Source organism: Anolis sagrei, chromosome 9 (genome assembly GCF_037176765.1).
Source record: "Anolis sagrei isolate rAnoSag1 chromosome 9, rAnoSag1.mat, whole genome shotgun sequence".
Classification (NCBI taxonomy): Eukaryota; Metazoa; Chordata; class Lepidosauria; order Squamata; family Dactyloidae; genus Anolis; species Anolis sagrei.
In genome coordinates, this window is record NC_090029.1 from 5,962,351 (window position 1) to 5,986,472 (window position 24,122).

General features: G+C 44.6%; 1 protein-coding gene across 3 annotated transcripts in view; it reads right to left on the reverse strand.

Annotated features, from left to right (window-relative positions):
• The window catches only part of ENTREP2 (endosomal transmembrane epsin interactor 2), a 187,670-nt gene that overhangs the window by 68,071 nt on the left and 95,477 nt on the right, over window positions 1-24,122 (reverse strand). For all 3 annotated transcript variants that reach the window (XM_060755773.2, XM_060755772.2, XM_060755775.2), the window contains exon 3: window positions 10,868-10,978. In XM_060755773.2, coding sequence (XP_060611756.2) covers window positions 10,868-10,978 — 111 coding nt within the window. The remainder of the gene's footprint in view (window positions 1-10,867; window positions 10,979-24,122) is intronic.

Here is a 24,122-nt window from a genome sequence, read left to right on the forward strand (position 1 = left end):
AAATCAGAGTCTCATCACCTGAGAAAAGCTTGCCCTTCAAAAATAACTTCCTTGTTGGAAGGAGGTGGAAGTCTGATGGTATGAGAGGTCCAGTGAATAAGGAGGATATTTATTTATTTATTTATTTGCTATACTTGTATACCGCCGTTTCTCAGCCTAGCCGGCGACTCAACGCGGTTTACAACAACTTATAACAAACAACAGTATACAGTTTAAAAGCATAAAAACACAATCCACAATACATATATCAATAAACAATCCAATTCATCTCTTGACTAAAATCGCGATCCAGTTTCGTCGTCCAAATTGCCAGTCCTTCAATCATTACACTTATTGCACTGAGTTAACCGAACGCCTGCTCGAACATCCACGTTTTTAGTCTTTTCCGAAATACCATCAATGAGGGGGCTGATCTTACCTCCATGGGGAGGGCGTTCCATAGCCGCGGGGCCACCACAGAAAAGGCCCTGTCTCTCGTCCCCGCCAGCCGCACCTGTGAAGCAGGCGGGATAGAGAGCAGCCCCCCCCCCCCAAAGATCTTAGGGTCCTGGTGTGCTGATAGGCCGAGATACGTTCGGATAGGTAAGTTGGGCCAGAACCGTTTAGGGCTTTAAAGGCCAACGCCAGCACTTTGAATTGAGCCCGGTAGCAGATCGGCAGCCAGTGGAGCTGGTGCAGCAGAGGGGTTGTATGCTCCCTGCGCTCCGATCCAGTTAGTATCATGGCTGCCGAGCGTTGGACTAATTGGAGCTTCCGGGCCGTCTTCAAAGGCAACCCCACATAGAGAGCGTTGCAGTAGTCTAAACGATATGGGTGAATGTCAGAGCCACAGGAGCATGCTTCTTCCATTTGGGCAACAGGTGAGTTGTGAACCTGCTGCACTGTCTTGCAGACAGTGGACACCTTTGGTGAGCATGCCACATTGTCTCTTGGTTTTGATGGCCTCCTGCAATGTCTGCAGCAGTGAAGCCTAGTCTGCCCCAGGGATCATGGTCCCCTTTGCTAGGAAATTCATCAATCCCGTTCCGTGCTGGTCCCAAAATACAAAATACTTAAAAACTCTGGCATAGACACTGAGAACTGGGAAGCCCTGGCCCTTGAGCGCTCCGGCTGGAGATCAGCTGTGACCAGCAATGCTGCAGAATTTGAAGAGGCACAAATGGAGGGCGAAAGAGAGAAACGTGCCAAGAGGAAGGTGGGTCAAGCCAACCCTGACCAAGACCGCCTTCCACCTGGAAACCAATGCCCTCACTGTGGGAGAAGATGCAGATCAAGAATAGGGTTGCACAGTCACCTATGGACCCACCAGAACACGGATCCTCGAAGACTATCTTACTCAGCCAACAAGGGATCGCCTAAATAATAAGGTCCCAAAATACTGTGAGCATGACCTTGCCTGCCGAGAGTTGGGCATATGCCTTCTTTGGAGACGGTGAGTCAGGATGTTTCCATTGCATCGACTGGATTTTAGTCTCAGGACCATCGTGATGGACCTAGCTTTCCTCCTGTGTGATCGTCAGTCTGTTGACAAAGTCCTCCTGGTTTCCATGGCACATCATTGTCAAGAGAGCCTGAGAGCATTCGACTTGTTCCTGCTTTTGGAAAGGTGTGAGTCTGTGGATCCAGTGAGTGGATAGCTTATGCAGGTGAAGATGGTCTTGGGTGATTTTTCCCACAGACTCCACACTCATCTTGACATTTTTGGCTAGGTGGAGAATGGTTACCCAATGATTTTCCAAAATGGCAACCTCCACTTGTTCATCAGTAGCAGAGTGGGGTCGCCCTGGAATTGGAGCTGTTTCCACCAAAGTCCGATCACATTGGAATGGATGAGGCCAGTTCTTGACTCCATCATATGATGGGGAATCCTCACCATAAACTACTTCCATCTCATTGAACGTCTTCTTTGGTGTGCGGCCTTTCAAGGAAAGGAACTTGAGGATTGCTCTGTCTTCCACTGGGTCCATTCTCAAACCTCACTCCACTTCAGCACCTGTACAATCAAGACTGTTGTGCTCCCACAGAAGTTGAGGAAGCAAGAAGCCATTTTGTTCCCTTTTGCTTCAGGTAAGCCTTGTCTTAGGGGACACTAGGAATCTGAGTGTGTTTTTAAAATTAGCTGCTGAGGAGCGGCTTAAGGAGCTGGGCATGTTTAGCCTGAAGAAGAGAAGGCTGAGAGGAGATATGATAGCCATGTATAAATATGTGGGAGGAAGCCACAGGGAGGAGGGAACAAGCTTGTTTTCTGCTTCCCCGGAGACTAGGACGCAATGGAACAATGGCTTCAAACTACAAGAGAGGAGATTCCATCTGAACATGAGGAAGAACTTCCTGACTGTGAGAGCCGTTCAGCAGTGGAACTCTCTGCCCCAGAGTGTGGTGGAGGCTCCTTCTTTGGAAGCTTTTAAACAGAGGCTGGATGGCCATCTGTCAGGGGTGATTTGAATGCAATATTCCTGCTTCTTGGCAGGGGGTTGGACTGGATGGCCCATGAGGTCTCTTCCAACTCTTTGATTCTATGATTGATTCCATGACCATTCTCAGTTCTGGGTTGTAAATTGGTACGTAACCTATAGAGACTTACCGTATATACCCGAGTATAAGCCGACCTGAATATAAGCCGAGGAACAAAAAACTGGGAAAACATATTGACTCAAGTATAAGTCGAGGGTGGGAAATGCAGCCATTACTGGTAAATTTCAAAATAAAAATAGATACCAATAAAATTACATTAATTGAGGCATCAGGAGGTGAAATGTTTTTGAATATTTACCTAAAACTGTAATTTGAGATAAGATTTCCCAACTCTGATTAAATCATTATTCTAACCTTCTTCAATGTAAATGTACTTACATATCCTTCCAACAATAATAGAGTAAAATAATAAATGTAATAATAATAATAATAAAGTAAAATAATGGAATTGCAATAATAATAAATGTAATAATAGTGTAAAATAATAAATGTAATAAGAGAGTAAAATAATAAATGCAATAATAAAGTAAAATAATAAATGTAATAATAATCATAAATAGTGTAAAATAATAAATGTAATAATAATAATAATAATAGGATAACATACTGTAAATGTAATAATAATAAAGAGAGTAAAATAATACATAAAATAAAATTAATATACTAATAATAATACTAATAACAGAGTAAAATAATAAATAACCTTGACTCGAGTATAAGCCGAGGGGAGCTTTTTCAGCCTAAAAGGGGGGCTGAAAAATTAGGCTTATACTTGAGTATATACAGTATATCATTACACATGTGCATCCTGTGATAATAGAAGTGGATCAGGGGAAATCTTTCATGAATGCCCCTCATATATAACTGTACTATTTTGATAGCACTTTATTGTCTCCATCAGTCTACAGCCTTCTATTTGTAGCAATATCTCCTATTACATCAAATCCAGACTCATCTCACCTTGGAGAGGAACCTGTATTTTTCTTCCATCCTTCTACTTTTTTGGGGTGAAATCTTAAGTGAAATTTCATTTTGGTTGTTAGAAGGAGGAAACAGGGTGAAAGAATATCGCTTTTCAAGTCCCTGGCCATCTGCCTGGGTGGCGAGGAAGGAGCGGGTGGTGACAGCAGCGAAGAGGAGAAGCTGAAACATGAAGTTATTTCTGTCACCAGGAGCATAAGGAAGGCTTGTCTCTGAACGTAAGTGGGACTCTTCGGCTAAGATGAGATATTTAAGTGTGAAGACAGAACTAACCAGGATGCGGAGCCTTCGGAAAACAGAGGGAAAGCCAGATGTGTTGGTCGTGGGCCAGGAAAAGGAGAGAGCCTTGCAGGGTCTGCAGAAGGACTTCCACTTTGGTGGGGTTTAGGGGTTCATGATACCAATAAACATGGGGGAATGCAAATTAAGAAATATTGCTTTGCCTGAAATGACATTCCTCTAGTAATTTCTATGTGCGACTTTCCTCCTCCTCTTCTTCTTCTTCCCTTTCCTCTTGTTCTACTTCCATCTCCTTATCTTCTTCCTCTTCTTCTGTTCTTTCTCTTCCTTCTTTTCCTCTTCCTTTTCTTCTTCCTCTTCCTTCTCGTCCTCTTTTTCCATCACCTCCTCTATCTCTTCTTCCTCCTCTTCCTCTACCTTTTTCTCTTCTTCTTCTTCCATCTCCTTATCTTCTTCCTGTTCTTCTGTTCTTTCTCTTCCTTCTTTTCCTGTTCCTTTTCTTCTTCCTCTTCCTTCTAGTCCTCTTTTTCCATCACCTCCTCTATCTCTTCTTCCTCTTCCTCCTCTTTCTTTTCCTCTTCTTCTTTTTCCATCTCCTTATCTTCCTCTTCTTCTGTTCTTTCTCTTCTTTCTTTTCCTCTTCCTTTACTTCTTCCTCTTCCTTCTCGTCCTTTTTCCATCACCTCCTCTATCTCTTCTTCCTCTTCCTCCTCTTCTTCCTCTTCCTTTTCCTCTTCTTCCATCTCCTTATCTTCTTCCTCTTCTTCTGTTCTTTCTCTTCTTCCTTTTCCTTTTCTTCTTCCTCTTCCTTCTCATCCTCTTTTTGCATCTCCACCTCTGTCTCTTCTTCCTCTTCCTCTTCTTCCTCTTCTCATTTTTCTTCTTCCTCTTCCTCTTTTTCTCTTCCTCCTCCTCCTCCTCCACTTCATCCATCTCCTCCTCTTTCTCCACCTCCTCTGGTGGAAGTCTTGTCGGGATTGATCTTCAGCTTGTTCGTCCTCATCCAGACATCCACAGCAGCCAAGCACTCGTCCAGCACTCAAGGGGCTTCCTTGGAGTTAGGTGGAAATGAGTAATAGAGTTGTGTGTCATCTGCGTAGAGATGGCACCTAACTCCAGAACTCCGGATGACCTCTCCCAGCGGTTTCATGTAGATGTTAAAAAGCATGGGAGATAAAATAGAGCCTTGCGGGACCCCACAGGTCAAAGGCCAGGGATCCGAGCAGGCATCTCCCAGCTTCACCATCTGGGATCGGCCCTCCAGGAAGGACCGGAGCCAGGACAAAACCGTGCCCCCGAGACTTTTCCTTTTTGTTGCTCAAATCTCTTTTCTGTTTCAGTTTCAAAGTAAGGTTTTCTAATTAGGAGGGGAAAGTGACCTATTTATTATTCCAATGGCAAGTGAGACCTGCAGTCATGGATGGAAACCGGCAAACGAAGAAACTCAAAGAGATGTAACCCACACGATTACAGTTTAATCAGGGCTCAGTCGGTCTTTAAATTTAATGAGATGCATAAATTGGGAGGACGGTGGGTTTGGAAACGCAAACCCAAGACGGGAAAGAAACAGCAAGCAAATTGCAAAATAAATCAAGCTGATTGCATTAAGGGCTCCCGTTCTGGACCCAAAGTGGTAAAAATGAGCTTCGGAGGGCCGTTTTATTGATTCAGGCTGAAGAATGCCAACTCTAAATATAATTAATACCTCCTTACAGTCACCAATGAGGAATTAAGACTATTACGCCCGAGGAAATGGTTGTTCCTCCTGTGCTTACCAAATCAAGTTAAACCCTTTTTCCTGTATTCCTTCCGTTTATAATTGTAATTAGAAGCTGATGCTCTTCCAGCATTTTCCTGTATTCCATTTGTCTGTTTACCCCTTTTAATGGCATATTCTGTTTTCCTCGAAAGCGAATTCCCTGCCTCTCATTGGGATGCATGGCATTCATGGATGGCAGTCAGGTGTGCATCTGTTCGAAGCCTCCTAATAGACTGTGTGTCTCCGGTGAAGATCTCATAATATGGAGACAGAAGCTTGGGCGTAATCACCTCTCTGTATTTTGCATTTTAATGAAACCGCAACTCTTTCTGTGTGCGGCTTTTCAGAAATGAATGGAAAATACAAGTCTAGGTCTTTCATGGGAGTAACTTTGCAAGCAGGAAAAACCCATCCACGAACATCTAAACAGAGAGAAACCTGGCTAAGCCATCTTTGAGGATTCCCTTATGGTAGTCATGGAGGTTGCCATAAGTCCACAGATGACTTGAAAGCATCTATACACACATCTATACACACAAGTGGAAGGCATGGAGGTTGTCCACAGGTGACTTGAAGGCATCTATACACACATCTATATGCACAAGTGGAAGTCATAGAGATTGTCATAAGTCCACCGGTGATTTGAAAGCATCTATACACATGTCTATACACACAAGTGGAAGTCATAGAGATTGTCATAAGTCCACAGGTGACTTGAAAGCATCTATACACACATCTATACACACAAGTGGCAGATATGGAGGTTGTCCACAGGTGACTTGAAGGCATCTATACACACATCTATATGCACAAGTGGAAGTCATGGAGGTTGCCCTAAGTCCACGGGTGACTTGGAAGCATCTATACGCACATCTATACACTCAAGTGGAAGATGTGGAGGTTGTCATAAGTCCACAGACTACTTGAAAGCATCTATACACACATCTATAAACACAAGTGGAAGGCATGGAGGTTGTCCACAGGTGACTTGAAGGCAACTATACACACATCTATATGCACAGGTGGAAGTCATGGAGGTTGCCATAAGTCCACAGGTGACTTGAAACATCTATACACACATCTATACACACAAGTGGAAGATATGGAGGTTGTCATAAGTCCACAGATGACTTGAAAGCATCTATACACACATCTATACACACAAGTGGAAGTCATAGAGGTTGTCCTAAGTCCATAGATGACTTGAAAGCATCTATACACACATCTATACACACAAGTGGAAGATATGGAGGTTGTCATAAGTCCACAGGTGACTTGGAAGCATCTATACGCACATCTATACACACAAGTGGAAGATATGGAGGTTGTCATAAGTCCACGGGTGACTTGAAAGCATCTATACACTCATCTATACACACAAGTGGAAGTTATAGAGGTTGTCCTAAGACCATAGATGACTTGAAAGCATGTATACACATGCAGATTTGCCACTCCCAAATACACCATCTCTCTCCTTCCCATGGAGCAGAGCCTGGCGGGTGAACAACACGGCTGTTTTGAAATTTTAGAAGGTCTCTTATTGAGCAATATTTTTTTCCAAAGTTGTAAATGAATGATAGATGTTTTTTCCAGCCTGAAACATCCTGGCTTCATCTCCATTCCTGGAGCCCCTGGTGGCGTAGTGGATCAAACTCTCTTGCCGGTATGACTGCTGACCAACAGATCAGTAGTTCGAATCTGGGGAGAGTGGGTTGAGCTCCCTCTGTTAGCTCCAGCTCCCCATGCAGGAACATGAGAGAAGCCTGCCACAAGGATGGTCAATATCAAACATCCAAGGGTCTCCTGAGCAACATCCTTGCAGACGGCCAATTCTCTCACACCAGAAGTGACTTGCAGTTTCTCAAATTACTCCTAACATGGAAAAAAAAATCTCAGTTCCCTTCTGGCAGATGTTGTTACTTCTTAATTGGTGTCGGTAAACGTAAGGAGCCTTGCAAACATTTCCTTAAATTCCTTAAATTAAAGAGCCGCTGTCTCTGATAATGTAAACATATTGTTTCCCCCCAAAAGTTCAACAATTACTAATTGACACAGTTGTCATCAGCAATTTTTAATTACAGTCCATGAATTCTTCACCTCCTTCTTGTAGTTTTCCAGGCCTCATTCCTTAGATTATTATATTCAGCCCAATTAGGCCCCATTCATACACTTCTTCTATACAATTCCATTCAAACATACATACATCTATATAAATAAAAATGTACTGTTCATTTGTGCTACCATCAGAACTCAAAAACCACTGGGAGAATTGACACCAAATTTGGACACAAGACACCTAACAACCCAATGTATGTCCTCCACTCAAAAAAATTGATTTTGTCATTTGGGAATTGTCGTTGCTGGGATTTAGAGTTTACCTACAATCAAAGAGCATTCTGAACTCCACCAATGATGGAATTGGGCCAAACCTAGCACACAGTGCTCCCATGACCAACAGAAAAAAACTGGAAGGGTTTGGTGGACATTGACCTTGAGTTTGGGAATTGTAGTTCACCCACATCCAGAGAGCACTGTGGACTCAAACAATGATGGATCTGGACCAAACTTGGCACGAATATTCCATATGCCCAAATATGAACACAGATGGAGTTTAAGGGAAATAGACCTTGACATTTGGAAGTTGTAGTTGCTGGGATTTATAGTTCACCTACAATCAAAGAGCATTCTGAAGTCCACCAATGATGGAATTGAACCAAACATGGCATACAGGACTTCCATGACCAACAGAACACACTGGAATGGTTTGGTGGGCATTGACCTTGAGTTTGGGAGTTGTAGTTCACCTACATCCAGAGAGCACTGTGGACTCAAACAATGACGGATCTGGACCAAACTTGACACAAAAAATCCATATGCCTAAATATGAACACAGATGGAGTTTGGAGGAAATAGACCTTGACGTTTGGGATTTGTGGTTACTGGGATTTATAGTTCACTACAATTAAAGAGCATTCTGAAACCCACAAATGACAGAAATGGGGCAAACTTTCCACACAGAACCCCCATGACCAACAGAAAATACTTAAAGCCATCCAGTCCAACTCTCTTCACCAGGACAAGAAAATGTAATCAGAGCCCTCCTGACAAAGAGCCATCCAGTCATAAATATAGATAGATAGATATGATTCTCACACACATACACAGATATAGTATCACAGATTTGAAAGAGACCCTTAAAGAAGGACTATGATATGTTGCATATTCCAGAGTAGGCAAACCAGACACTTTCCACATCAACACTGACAAAGAAACAATAAGAAATACTGTTTACCCACAAGCAGAAAGGAATTACGTATATTAGAAACCAACACTTTCTCATTACTTTATTTTCCAGATCACCAGACTGGGCCACAGCAATGCGTGGCAGGGGACAGCTAGTTATATATATTTATGCATCACACAACTGCCAGCATTTGACCCTATCTACACGCTGTATAATAAACTCACGGATTCAGGTTCTCATCCAAATATCCGGAGGCTTTAATCTTCACAGGTGTAATATATATAAATATACAGGCAGGATACACAGATCCACTTTCCTTGTCCTTGCAAACAATCAGAATAATCAGATAGTCACATACAACATAGGCAGATACTCACACTGAGTCACGCAGGAGAGAGAAAGATGGATTCTTTTATTTTCCTGATAGGTCATCGGTAAGGGACATTGGCTGGTACAACCACTTTGCAATAACCCTTACATGATTATGACCACATTCCCTTAGGTTTTGCATCATGACATTCTCATCTGTGTTCATATTTAGGCATCAATATACCACATGTTCATAAAAAATGATCTGGACCTTAAGGAAGGCTGAGCGAAGGAAGAAAGACTCTTTTGAACTGTGATGCTGGAGGAAAATCCTGAGAGTGCTTGGACCACAAGAAGATCCAACCAGTTATCCTTCAGGAAATAAAGCCTTACTGCTCATTGGAGGGAAGGATATTAGAGGCAAAGAGGAAATACTTTGGCCACATCATGAGAAGACAGGAAAGCTTAGAGAAGATGATGATGCTGGGGGAAATGGAAGGAAAAAGGAAGAGGGGCCGCCCAAGGGCAAGATGGATGGATGGTATCTTGGAAGTGCCTGGCTTGACTCTGAAGGAGCTGGGGGTGGCCACCGCCGACAGGAAGCTCTAGCCTGAGATGGTCCAGGAAGTCACAAAGACTCAGAAGCAACTGAACAAATAAACAACAACAACAAATAGGTACAATGTCACTTCAGTATGGATGCAGTTTGACGTCACTTGAACTACTGCGGCTCAATGCTATGGAATGATGGGAGTTGTCATCTGGTGACACATACTTCCATTACTATTACTATTATTATTATTATTATTATTATTATTATTATTCTGTCATTATTACTACTGCAACTCCAATATGCTGATGACAACATAGTCTGTGTGCATTCAGAAGCAGACGGACAAGCCACTCTAAACACCTTCGCAGAAACATACAAGAAGCTCAGCCTGTCATTGCACATCGAGAAAACCAAAGGGCTCTTCCAGCAGGCTCAAATCAATCCCTCTGCAATGACAGAAATACAGCTTAATGGTGTAACATTAGAAAATGTTGACCATTTCCGCTCTCTTGGCAGCCACCTCTCCACAAAAGTCAACATTGACAATTAAATACAACACCGCCTGAGCTCTGCAAGTGCAGCATTTTTCCGAATGAAGCAGAGAGTGTTTGAGGACCAGGATATCCATAGGGATACCAAGATGCTTGTTTATAAAGCTATTGTCCTCCCAACCCTGCGAGACGTGGACTGTCTACAGACGTCACATGCAACTCCTGGAACGATTCCATCAGTGCTGCCTCTGAAAAATCCTGCAAATCTCTTGGGAAGACAAGCGGACAAACATCAGTGTGAGAGAAGAAGCAAAGACCACCAACATTGAAGAGATGGTCCTCCATCATCAACTCCGCTGGACCGGCCACATTGTCCGGATGCCCAACCACCATCTCCCAAAGCAGTTGCTCTATTCCGAACTCAAGAACGGAAAATGGAATGTTGGTGGGCAGGAAAAGAGATTTAAAGATGGGCTCAAAGCCAACCTTAAAAACTCTGGCATAGACACTGAGAACTGGGAAGCCCTGGCCCTTGAGTGCTCCAGCTGGAGGTCAGCTGTGTCCAGCAGTGCTGTAGAATTTGAAGAGGCATGAATGGAGGGCAAAAGAGAGAAATATGCCAAGAGGAAGGCACGTCAAGCCACCTGGAAACTAGTGCCCTCACTGTGGGAGAACATGCATGTCAAGAATAGGGCTCCACAGTCACCTACAGACCCACCAATCTTGGAAGGCAATCCCACTCAGACAACGATGGATCGCCTAAGTAAGTGAAGAAAAATTACTACTGCAATTATTATTCTGCGGTTGCTACTCACCAGTTGGCACCCCTCCAGCGAGTTCACCAGCTGCGCATTCTGGCAGGAAAGGATGGAGCCGGCCAAGTTGAGCATCACACAGACAGCCGACAAGAGCATGAAAAAGGTGATCTGGGGAAGACGAGAGGATAAGACAGAGAGAGTCATTCCCTGCAAAACACAGCAAGCGTTGAGGACAAGCCTCCATTGCCACATATATATCTGCATCCAATATCCGATACAAACACTGAAAGGTGACAAAGTGGTTCTCAACCTTTCGAATGCCGTGACCCCTAAATACAGTTCCTCATGTTGTGGTGACCCCCAACCATATTTTTGTTGCTACGTCATAACTGCTACTGTTATGAGTTGTAATATAAATATCTGATATACAGGATGTATTTTCATTGTTACAAATTGAACATAATTAGAGCATAGTGATTAATGATAAAAACAATATGTTTGTGGGAGTATGGAAAATGGATGAAGGGATTTGAAGTACCTTCAACCGATTCAGCTCTGACTTCCACAGCCCAATGAGACCCCCACAAATTACAGACTTGGACCAAACTTGGCACATACAACCCCCATGACGAAGAGAAAATACTGGCAGGGTTTGGGGAAAGTGGATTTATAGTTCACCAGACATCAAAGAACATTCTGAGCCCCACCAATAATAGAATTGAACCAAACTTGGCATACATCTGGGGACCAACTGGTTGGGAACCACTGTAATCTACATCCTTGAAGCTTCTAAAACTTTGAACTCAAAGCAGGTCAAGAATAGGGCTCCACAGCATTATTCAAAAAGGTCCATGAGTCCCCCCTCAGGGGTTGAGAAAGGCAGGGTAGAAGTGCGAGAAATAAATAAATAAAATAAATTTAAGCATGCATAAGAAACCAATGTGATTTGTATTCTGCAGTAGAGTGGGAAGCCAACTGGTGAGGGTCCCGAAGGGTGTCGGAGGGGTCACCAAAGACCATCAGAAAACACAGTATTTTCTGTTGGTCATTTATTTATTTATTTATTTGGAAGTTTTCTATACCGGCCTTCTCACTTCAACCGAGGGACTCAGGTCGGTTTACAGCATATATGCAATTACAAAATATACAAATACAACTGAGTGCAACATCATTAAAGATTAAAACAAAACAATAAAATACAATAAAACATCATCATTACAATTACCCAGGCCAGAACGTCAATAAAATCGCAGTCGTAGTCGTAGTCACAGTTCATCAAAGATTCAGTCCCCAAAAGCCACATTCCAGAGCCAGGTCTTTAGTAATTTCCTGAAAGTCAGGAGGGAGGGGGCAGATCGGATCTCTAGTGGAAGGGAGTTCCAGAGCCGGGGAGCCACCACCGAGAAGGCCCTGTCTCTCATCCCCACCAAGCGCGACTGCGAGGGTGTTGGGACCGAGAGCAGGGCCTCTCAGAAGATCTTAATAACCTTGATGGTTCATAGGGGAGAATCCGTTCGGACAGGTAGACTGGGCCGGAGTTGTTTAGGGCTTTATAGGTCAAAACCAGCACTTTGAATTGCACTCGGAAGCTAATCGGCAGCCAGTGGAGCTGGCGTAAGAGAGGGGTCGTATGGTCTCTGTACCCTGCTCCTGTTAGCAATCTGGCTGCCGCTCGTTGGACTAATTGAAGTTTCCGGGCAGTCTTCAGAGCAACCCCACGTAGAGAGCATTGCAGTAGTCTAAACTGGATGTAACCAGAGCGTGGACTACCGTGGCCAAGTCAGGCTTCCCAAGGTACGGGCGCAGAACCCCTGTCATGGGGGTTCTGTGTGGGAAGTTTGGCCCATTTCCATCATTGTTCAGAATGCTCTTTGATTGTAGGTGAACTATAAATCCCAGCAACTACAACTCCCAATGTCAATGTCTATTTCCCTCAAGCTCCACCAATGTTCACATTTGAGTATATTGAGTATTACTGTCAGGTTTGGTGCAAATCCATCATTGTTTGAGTCTACAGTGCTCTCTGGATGTTGGTGAACTACAACTCCAAAACTCAAGGTCAACACCCACCAAACCCTTTCAGTATTTTCTGTTGATCATGGGACTTCTGTGTGCCAAGTTTGGTTCAATTCCATCGTTGGTGGAGTTCAGAATGCTCTGTGCTGGTAGGTGAACTATAAATCCCAGCAACTAATTTATGAGGCCATAAAGAAAGAAGACTCCGGGGAATGTGGAATGCGGAAGAACTTCATCGGTGTCGTTAATGGACGATGAAAAGCAGCAGCTCCCCTGGCGGCCAGAAAAAAAAAAGAAGTTAAATAGCCTTTGTCTGTTAAATGTTGTTTGTCAACTGGCATTGAATGTTTGCCATATATGTGTTTACTGTAATCCGCCCTGAGTCCCCTGCGGGGTGAGAAGGGCGGAATATAAGAACTGTAAATAAAATAAATAAATAAATAAATAAATAAATAAAACTACAACTCCCAAATGTCAAGCTCTGGTTTCCCCAAACTCCACCAGTATTCACATTTGGGCATATAGAGTATTTGTGCCAAGTTTGGTCCAGATCCATCATTGTTTGAGTGAACTACACCTCCAAAACTCAAGGTTAACGCCCACCAAACCCTTTCAGTATTTTCTGCTGACCATGGGAGTTCTCCATGCAAGTTTGGTTCAATTCCATCGTTGGTGCAGTACAGAATGCTCTTTGGTGGTAGGTGAACTATAAATTCCAGCAACTACAACTCCCAAATGACAACATCAGTCCTGCCCTTCAAACCCCACCAGTATTCAAATTTGAGCGTATCAGGTATTTGTGCCAGTAAATGAAAATACATCCTGCATATCATATATTTACGTTACGATTCATAACAGCAGCAAAATTAAAGTCATGAAGTAGCAACGAAAATAATGTTATAGTTGGGGGTCACCACAACATGAGGAACTGTATTAAGGTGTCGCAGCATTAGGAAGGTTGAGAAACTGATCCAGAGAGAGGCAACAAAGATCGTGAAATCTGGAAGCCCAAGCTGACAAGGGACATCTGAAGGAGCTGAGCGTGTTTAGCTTGGAGAGAAAAAGATGGAGAGCGGATAGGATCAATAGAACACGTGTAAGATCTTCCTAACATCTCACCATTTCGCGTCTAATATTCTCCCGGCGATGGTTTTGAATGTACGCCTTTCCCCGGCTCATCTGATAATATTGTACTAAACTCCTGTTCCTGTATCTGTTTCATCTCCATCATCTCACCAGGGCGAATGCTCATCTGGATTTTGCAAAGCTTTGATAACAGCCTTTTTTGGGAGTCTGCTTGCCTCGATCCCCTTTCAAAAGCGCTTTGACTGGGGCAGTGCGCTAAAGCGTGCCCATTATAAAGCAGCAAATCGTAATAAACTAGGCAACACAAGGTACCTTTGTGCAAAGTTCTTTCAGACTACAATTCCTCAAATACCTCAGCCAGGAAGCAGACCCAAAAGGAACTTGACATCCCAACGTCAACATCCCATACTGCAGTGTTTCTCAACCTTCCTAATGCCATTTGTGTAGCTTACTGTCGACCTTTGCAGCCTGAAAGACAGTTGCATCTGTTGTTGTTGTTGTTCATTTGTTCAGTCATCTCCGACTCTTCGTGACCTCATGGACCAGCCCACGCCAGAGCTCCCTGTCGGCCGTCACCACCCCCAGCTCCTTCAAGATCAGTCCAGTCACTTCAAGGATGCCATCCATCCATCTTGCCCTTGGTCGGCCCCTCTTCCTTTTGCCTTCCACTTTCCCCAGCATAATTGTCTTCTCTAGGCTTTGCTGTCTCCTCATGATGTGGCCAAAGTACTTCAACTTTGTCTCTAGTCTCCTTCCCTCCACTGAGCAGTCGGGCTTTATTTCCTGGAGGATGGACTGGTTGGATCTTCTCGCAGTCCAAGGCACTCTCAGCACTTTCCTCCAACACCACAGCTCAAAAGCATCTCTCTTCCTTCGCTCAGCCTTCCCTAAGGTCCAGCTCTCACATCCGTAGGTGACTACAGGGAATACCATGGCTTTGACTATGCGGATCTTTGTTGCCAGTGTGATGTCTCTACTCTTTACTATTTTATCGAGATTGGACATTGCTCTCCTCCCAAGAAGGAAGCGTCTGATTTCCTGGCCACAGTCTGCATCTGCAGTAATCTTTGCACCTAGATATACAAAGTCTCCACATTTTCTCCCTCTATTTTCCAGTTGTCAATCTATCAAGTAGGAAATTTAGGTTCTGATTATCCGGGAGGCTAATTTACGAGGCCATAAAAATCTCCAGGAAGCATGCAAAGAATGAGCAAGTACTTCATCACTGACACTTCATCACATTACATGCTTCCTGGAGATGAAACAACAGCTCCCCTGGTGGCCAGAATACCCTCATGAAAAAGCTGGAATGTTAAATAGCTTCTGTGTGTCTGTCTATATATGTTGTGTGTCTATGACGTTGGATGTTTGCCATGTGTTGGATGTTTGCCCTGAGTCTCTGTGGGGTGAGAAGAGCGGAATATAAATACTGTAAATAAATATATAAATATATAAATTAGGCCAACTCTTTTGGGATCCAAACATTTCCTGTCTTTCCTTCACTTTCCGTTTCCAAAAGAGAAGAGGAAGGGGAGGAAAGGGCAGGGAGGGGGCTTGGGGAGAACATACCCACCCCACTCTGGCCCACCATGCGGCCCAAAAGATAGGTGCATCTGTCAAGTAGGAAATTTAGGTACCGCTTATGCGGAGAGGCAAATTAAACTAATTTACGAGGCCATAAAAATCTCCAGGAAGCATGCAAAGAATGAGGAAGTACTTCATCAGTGTCACAAATGGTCGGTGAATGAACAGCTCCCCTGGTGGCCAACATACCCTCAAGAAAAGCTGGAATGTTAAATTGCCTCTGTGTCTGTCTATATATGTTGTGTATCTATGGTGTTGAATGTTTGCCATGTATATGTAAATAAATCCTTTGTCTCTTCTCTAAATCCCTCTTTCTGGAGACAACCAGCCTTCGCGCTACACAAGTGATGAATGAGAGGAATGCGGCTCTTTTGTGTTTTGGCAACTAAGGACCTTCCATAAGGAACGCGAAGGGTAATGAGAAGCCAAGAGAAAACTGGCCACCTTCCAAGGCTCGGCTCAGGCATTGGCCCAACTTTATGCATTTATTTATTGAGTGCGCATTGGCCGAATCCCATGTGTCCACCTGCATGCGTTTGGGGGAGAAAGCAGGCATCTGCTTGTACAACCGCAGCTGTTTCCACTGGTGGAGGATCCCTTCCACGCTGCCAAGGAGAAGACGACAGATGCCACTTCTTTGTCCAAAGGCCCCCAAATCAAGGAGGATGGCTCTCCATCTGTCCAGTGGGTCTGCCAAGAAAGAAATCTAAAAACGAATATTCCTCAACACAGGCGGACCCACTGAACTACTCCCATTTGATCTTCATATGCCAACTGGGCATCTGAGCACAATTTTTAGGAATTCTAGTTTTCCTTATTGAAGGGAAACTATAGAAGCCAACTTTCAACATTATGGTTGGGTCACATTTCCAAAACTGGAGCTTCCAGTGACCAAGACAAAAAATGCAGGAAGGTTTTAGTGGGCATTGAACTTGAGTTTTGGAGTTGTAGTTCACCTACATCCAGAGAGCACCGTGGACTCAAACAATGATGGATCTGGAGCAAACTTGGCACAAATACTCGATATGCCCAAATGTGACCACTCATGGAGTTTGGAGAAAATAGGCCTTGGCATTTCGGATTTGTAATTGCTGGGATTTATAGTTCATCTATAATTGTGTTGGTACGGCTTGACCAGGAGCTCCAACTTTATTTGCTTTGTATTAAATGTTTGCTTGCAGTCCAAGGTTTCAGGGATTCTGCAGAAAAGTGGCTTCCTTTGGTTGCAGTCATAGGGCAAGTCATCATTGTTAAGTTTTGGTTCCGCCCCTTGGTCAGGGCAATTGGGAAGGGAAGGGAGCCATTTTTACTTAGTCTCAGTAAGGAAAGCTAATTTAGAGGACGTGTACAAGCTTCTTCTGTACAAAAGCTTCAACCCTTAAGACTTTCTGGGGGAGAACAGTCTTAAGAGCATCCAAAGATTTCAAAAGATTTCCAGCCCCTAAAGCTTTGAGGAATTTCGGAGGGTAAGCAGTTTGGAAGACCAAAGAACTCCAGCTGGTACATGGAACTCCCATGACCAACAGAAAATACAGGAAGGTTTTGGTGGGCATTGACCTTGATTTTTGGAGTTATAGTTCACCTACATCCAGAGAGCGCTGTTGACTCAAACAATGATGGATCTGGAGCAAATTTAGCAGAAATACTCACTATACCCAAATGTGAACACTGGTGGAATTTGGGGAAGATGGACCTTGACATTAGGGAATTGTAGTTGCTGTGATTTATAGTTCACCTACAATCAAAGAGTATTCTGAACCTCACCAATTATAGAATTGGGTCAGATTTCCTACACATAACCCCCCTGACCAACAGAAAATGCTGTGTTTTCTGATGGTCTTTGACGACCCCTCTAACACCCCACTTATGACCCCCCAGGTGTCTTGATCACCAGGTTGAGAAATGCTCATCTAATGGAATTCAAATAGTTCCTCCATCTGATAGTCCTTCATTTACAACCACTGACGTTTCATAATCCCATTCATTCATTGTTATTGCTTAACATTTTGATTTGCATAAAATGTTATGTGTATTGTTATGTTGTTGTTTTATGGAAGCCTTGGCCTTTGTAAGCCGCATCGAGTCCTGCGGGAGATGTTAGCAGGGTACAAATAAAGTTAATAATAATAATAGTAATAGTAATAGTAATTCAACCCAGTTTCTGGATGATCGCACTTTCCTGCTAAAACATTCCCATTTTTGTGTTGTTGTAGGTTTTTCAGGCTATATGGATGGCCATATAGCCCCAATTCTATAATTGGTGGGGTTCAGAATACTCTTTGATTGTAGGTGAACTATAAATCCCAGCAACGACAACTCCCAAATGTCAAGGTTAATTGTCCCCAAATTCTACATTTGGGCATATTGAGTATTTGTGCCAAGTTTGCTCCAGCTCCATCATTGTTTGAGTCCACAGAGCCCTCTGGATGCAAGTGAACTACAACTCCCAAATGCAAGGTCATAGCCCACCAAACCCTGCTACCTTTTTTGTTGGATTTGGATGTCCTGTGTGCCATGTTTGGTTCAATTCCATCGTTAGTGAAGTTCAGAATGTTCTTTGATTGTAGGTGAACTATAATCCCAGCAACTACAACTCCCAAATGACAAAGTTATTTTTTTAGTGATGCTCACTTATTGACCTGATAAGTGTCTTGTGTCCAAATTTGGTGTCAATTCGTCCAGTGGTTTTTGAGTTATGTTAATCCCAGTATTTTCTGTTGGTCTTGGGAGTTCTCTGAGGCATTCTCTCCTGACTTTTCACCTTCATCAATGGCAAGCATCCTCATAGATTGTGCGGTCCCCTGATCCAAATTTTATTGCTAGCCCCGAAATTAAGTAAACTGGACACAACAGAGAATCATAGAATCATAGAATCAAAGAGTTGGAAGAGACCTCATGGGCCATCCAGTCCAACCCCCTGCCAAGAAGCAGGAATATTGCATTCAAATCACCCCTGACAGATGGCCATCCAGCCTCTGTTTAAAAGCTTCCAAAGAAGGAGCCTCCACCACACTCCAGGGCAGAGAGTTCCACTGCTGAATGGCTCTCACAGTCAGGAAGTTCTTCCTCATGTTCAGATGGAATCTCCTCTCTTGTAGTTTGAAGCCATTGTTCCGCGTCCTAGTCTCCAGGGAAGCAGAAAACAAGCTTGCTCCCTCCTCCCTGTGGCTTCCTCTCACATATTTATACATGGCTATCATATCCCCTCTCAGCCTTCTCTTCTTCAGGCTAAACATGCCCAGTTCCCTAAGCCGCTCCTCATAGGGCTTGTTCTCCAGACCTTTTATCATTTTAGTCGCCCTCCTCTGGACACATTCCAGCTTATCAATATCTCTCTTGAATTGTGGTGCCCAGAACTGGACACAATATTCCAGATGTGGTCTAACCAAAGCGGAATAGAGGGGTAGCATGACTTCCCTAGATCTAGACACTATGCTCCTCTTGATGCAGGCCAAAATCCCATTGGCTTTTTTTGCCGCCACAGAAGACCATGCTCAAGCAAATGTAGGATGCGCCACAAGAAAAAAATCCCGTTTCCGTTTCCCGGTGTCTCTCCTCTTTGCTTTCGGCAGCCTGGAAGTGCCAAAAGCGGAGTGGGAAGCACATTGCTGCGCAAGCTTCCCCCCACCATTCCTCCGCCCATGAGACGGGTTTAATTTGAAGCTAGGCTTCTAATCAGAGAAAAGCAATCACAACATTTGCTTAAGTTTCTGCAGCGCTAATATAGCAACCTAGGGAATATTCGGAAAGGCAAGGCGGCTCTTTCCGCAGTTCTCTGCAATCCCTTCACTGAGCAAAGGGCAGAGTTGGATGACCAGGTTTCTGCCATTAGCAAACTTATTTTTTATTATTTATTTCTTTAAAAATTTTATATTCCGATCTTCTCACCTCCGTAGAGGGACTCAGAGCGGCTTACAGCAAGGATTCAATGCTACGAATACAAGTTAAAACATAATTGTCAGGTTTTACAATGTACTAACTGTGCCCTGCCACGCGTTGCTGTGGCCTATAGTAAAACTTATCAAAATTGAGGTAGATATCTGGACTATTATGTGTGTGCAGCGGCAGGGGGAATGATGGAGCCTGGGGTTGCGTGTGTGTGTGCGGCAGCGGGGGGAGTGATGGAGCGTGGGGTTGCGTGTGTGTGTGTGCAGCAGCGGGGGGAGTGATGAAGCATGGGGTTGTGTGTGTGTGTGTGCAGTGGCGGGGGGAGTGGGGTTGTGTGTGTGTGGCGGCGGAGGGAGTGATGGAGCGTGCAGTTGCGTGTGTGTGTGCGGCGGCGGGGGGAGTGATGGAGCGTGGGGTTGCGTGTGTGTGTGTGGCGGCGGGGGAAGTGATGGAGCGTGGGGTTGCGTGTGTGTGAGCGGCAGCGGGGGGAATGATGGAGCCTGGGGTTGCGTGTGTGTGTGCGGCGGCGGGGGGAGTGATGGAGCGTGGGGTTGCGTGTGTGTGTGCGGTGGCGGGGGAAGTGATGGAGCGTGGGGTTGTGTGTGTGCGTGCGGCAGGGTGTGTGTGTGTGCGGGAAGCGGCGCGGTGGGGCTTGGAGTGGGCATGGCTTCTGCAGAGGGAACGTTGGCCGGAAGGCTGTGTGCACGCGCCAGGGAACTTGCGGCTGGGCACCAATGCGCATGCTCAGTTGTTTTGCCGTTTTGTGAGTGTGTTGTTGTGTTGTTTTTCATTTTGAGTAGATATGTTTGTACCTTGTGGGTTGTGTTATGGGCATGGGAACTTTGGTTAAGTTTCGTCGGGGGGTTTGTGAGTTTTGTTGTTTTGCCGTTTTGTGAGTGTGTTGTTGTGTTGTTTTTCATTTTGGGTAGATATGTTTGTACCTTGTGGGTTGTGTTATGGGCATGGGAATTTTGATTAAGTTTCGTTGGGGGGTTGTGGAGTTTTGCTGTCCGGTTGAACCAACCTAACAGATTTATATATATAGATTGCAATGTAATATAGCTGAGTCATGCACTGCTAATGGGCTTCTATTGGGAATGCTGAGTCATGCTTTAACTGTATATAGAACTTCATTTGGGGAATGTGTTCTGGCCTAGTCCAGGTGATTGTGAATGATGTAATCCGGGGTCTGGGTTAAGTTAATGAATTGGGAACCAATCAGTGATTGCTATGTGTAAATGAATTGTATATAAGGAAGTCGTGTACAGTGTATATTTCTCCTTGTGCTGTGATGTTCGTCATAGGCTATATGTAATTAAAAGAACCTGTCTGCTAAGACAAGATATAACTGTATGCTGTGGTAAGTCTGTAATGTCATCTAGACTGGGGGAAAGACAATGGTAAAACTGACAATGGCCGGGCATGTGCTCAAGTGTCTGTAAAAGGTTCCAGCGTGGCTGCAGGTTGTGGGAGCAGTTGACTGAAAATACTGTGCAGGAAGAAGCTACTGGAAAGCGCTGAAGTTGTGCAACTGATCTGCTGCTGAATTGTGAAGTTAATCTCAACAATCATACAACAATGCAAGATTAAAATACATATAGATAAAATACATATATACTAAATCGCCAAGGGAAAATCATGTTCAACTCAATCCGCATATGTGGTCACTCACTTTGGTCTGTAACCAGTCTCAGCCATTATTCTGGGAATGCTTCATTCCATAACCAGGATTTCACTAGCCTCCGGAAGGACAAGAGAGAGGGGGCAGGTCTAATCTCGCTCGGGAGAGAGTTCCATAGTCGAGGGGCCACCACAGAGAAGGCCCTGTCTCTCATTCCCACCAAACGTGCTTGTGAAGGTGGTGGGACCAAGAGCAGGGCCTCTCCAGAAGATTTTAACGTCCTTGGTGGTTCATAGGGGAGAATATGTTCAGACAGGTAGAATCATAGAATCATAGAATCAAAGAGTTGGAAGAGACCTCATGGGCCATCCAGTCCAACCCCATTCCGCCAAGAAGCAGGAATATTGCATTCAAATCACCCCTGACAGATGGCCATCCAGCCTCTGTTTAAAAGCTTCCAAAGAAGGAGCCTCCACCACACTCCGGGGCAGAGAGTTCCACTCCTGAACAGCTCTCACAGTCAGGAAGTTCTTCCCATGTTCAGATTGAATCTCCTTTCTTGTAGCCATTGTTCCGCGTCCTAGTCTCCAAGGAAGCAGAAAACAAGCTTGCTACCCTCTCCCAGTGGCTTCCTCTCACATATTTATGCATGGCTATCATATCTCCTCTCATCCTTCTCTTCTTCAGGCTAAACATGCCCAGCTCCTTAAGCTGCTCCTCATGGGGCTTGTTCTCCAGACCTTTGATCATTGTAGTCACCCTCCTCTAGACACATTCCAGCTTGTCAATATCTCTCTTGAATTGTGGTGCCCAGACTTGGACACAGTATTCCAGGTGTGGTCTAACCAAAGCGGAATAGAGGGGTAGCATTACTTTCCCTAGATCTAGACACTTGATGCAGGCCAAAATCCCATTGGCTTTTTTTGCCGCCACATCACATTCCTGGCTCATGTTTAACTTGTTGTCCACCAGGACTCCAAGATCTTTTTCACTTGTACTGCTCTCGGGCCAGGCTTCCCCCATTTTGTATCTTTGCATTTCGTTTTTCCTGCCAAAGTGGAGTATCTTGCATTTGTCACTGTTGAACTTCATTTTGTTAGTTTTGGCCCATCTCTCTAATCTGTCAAGATTGTTTTGAAAACTGGGTAAACTGGGCCGGAACCATATAGGACAGTGGTTCTCAACCTGTGGGTCCCCAGATGTTTTGGCCTTCAACTCCCAGAAATCCTAACAGTTGGTAAAGTGGCTGGAATTTCTGGGAGTTGTAGGCCAAAACACCTAGGGAACCACAGGTTGAGAACCACTGGTATAGGGCATCTCAGCCCTTTGAGACCAATGACACAACATACTCCAACTCCCATTGACAGAGGCCAATGTATCACATCACAAAAATAAATTAGCCCTTCCCACTGGGGTAGAAATCATCTATCGGATAGATGGCAAGCTATTTAACCTCAGTGGACTGAAAGCCAAAACCAAGGACACAACAATATCTGTTATGGAACACCAATATGCCAATGATAATATAGACTGTGCACATTCAGAAGAAGACCTACAAAACACCTTTGCAGAAGCATACAAGAAGCTCGGTCTTTCATTGAACATCGAGAAAACCGAAGTGCTCTTCCAGCATTCACCAGCCAAACCCTTTCCAATGCCAGAGATACAGCTTAATGGTGTAGCATTGGAAAATGTTGACCGTTTACGCTCCTTTGGCAACCACCTCTCCACAAAAGTCAACACTGACACTTAAATGCAACACTGCCTGAGCTCTGCGAGTGCAGCATTTATCCAAATGAAGCAGAGAGTGTTTGAGGACCGGGACATCCGTAGGGATACGAAGGTGCTTGTTTATAAAGCTATTGTTCTCCCAACCCTGCTATAGACTTGTGAGATGTGGATTGTCTACAGATGTCACACTCAACTCCTGGAACGATTCCATCAGCACTGCCTCCAACAAAGCCTGCAAATCTCTTGGGAAGACAGGCGGACAAATGTCAGCGTTCTGGAAGAAGCAAAGATCATGAGCATTGAATTGATGCTCCCCCGCCATCAACTCTGCTGGACCGGGCACGTTGTCCGAATGCCCAAGGATCAGCATCTCCCAAAGGAGTTACTCTCCTCCCAACTCAAGAATGGAAAACATAATGTTGGTGGACAGGAAGGAGATTTAAAGATGGGCTTAAAGCCAGCCTTAAAAACTGGCATACTTACTTACTTAGGCGATCTCTCGTTGGCTGAGTAGGATAGTCTTCCAGGATCAGTGTCCTGGCAGTGGGTCTGTATGTGACTGTGGAGCCCTATTCTTGACCTGCATCTTCTCCCGCAGAAAGGGCATCAGTTTCCAGCTGGGAGGCGATCCCGGTCGGGGTTGGCTTGACATGCCTTCCTCTTGGCACGTTTCTCTCTTTCGCCCTCCATTTGTGCCTCTTCAAATTCTGCAGCACTGCTGGTCACAGCTAACCTCCAACTGGAGCGCTCATGGGCCAGGGCTTTCCAGTTCTCAGTGTCTATGTCCACCAACATCGTTTTTCATTCTTTAGTTCTGAGTAGAGCAATTGCTTTGGGAGACGGTGGTCGGGCATCCGGACAACGTGGCCGGTCCAGTGGAGTTGATGGCGGAGGACCATTGCTTCAATGCTGGTGGTCTTTGCTTCTTCCCGCACGCTGACATTTGTCCAACTGTCTTCCCAAGAGATTTGCAGGATTTTCCGGAGGCAGCGCTGATGGAATCGTTCCAGGAGTTGCATGTGACGTCTGTAGACAGTCCACGGTTCGCAGACATATAGAAGGTTTGAGAGGACAATAGCTTTATAAACAAGCACCTTGGTATCCCTACGGATGTGCCAATCCTCAAGCACTCTCTGCTTCATTCAGAAAAATGCTGCACTCGCAGAGCTCAGGCGGTGTTTATTTCAGTGTCGATGTTGACTTTGGGGGAGAGGTGGCTGCCAAGGTAGCGGAAATGGTCAAATTTTCTAAAACTGGCATAGACACTGAGAACTGGGAAGCCCTGACCCTTGAGTGCTCTAACTGGAGGTCAACTGTGAGCAGCAGTGCTGCAGAATTTGAAGAAGCACGAATGGAGGGCAAAAGAGAGAAATGTGCCAAAAGGAA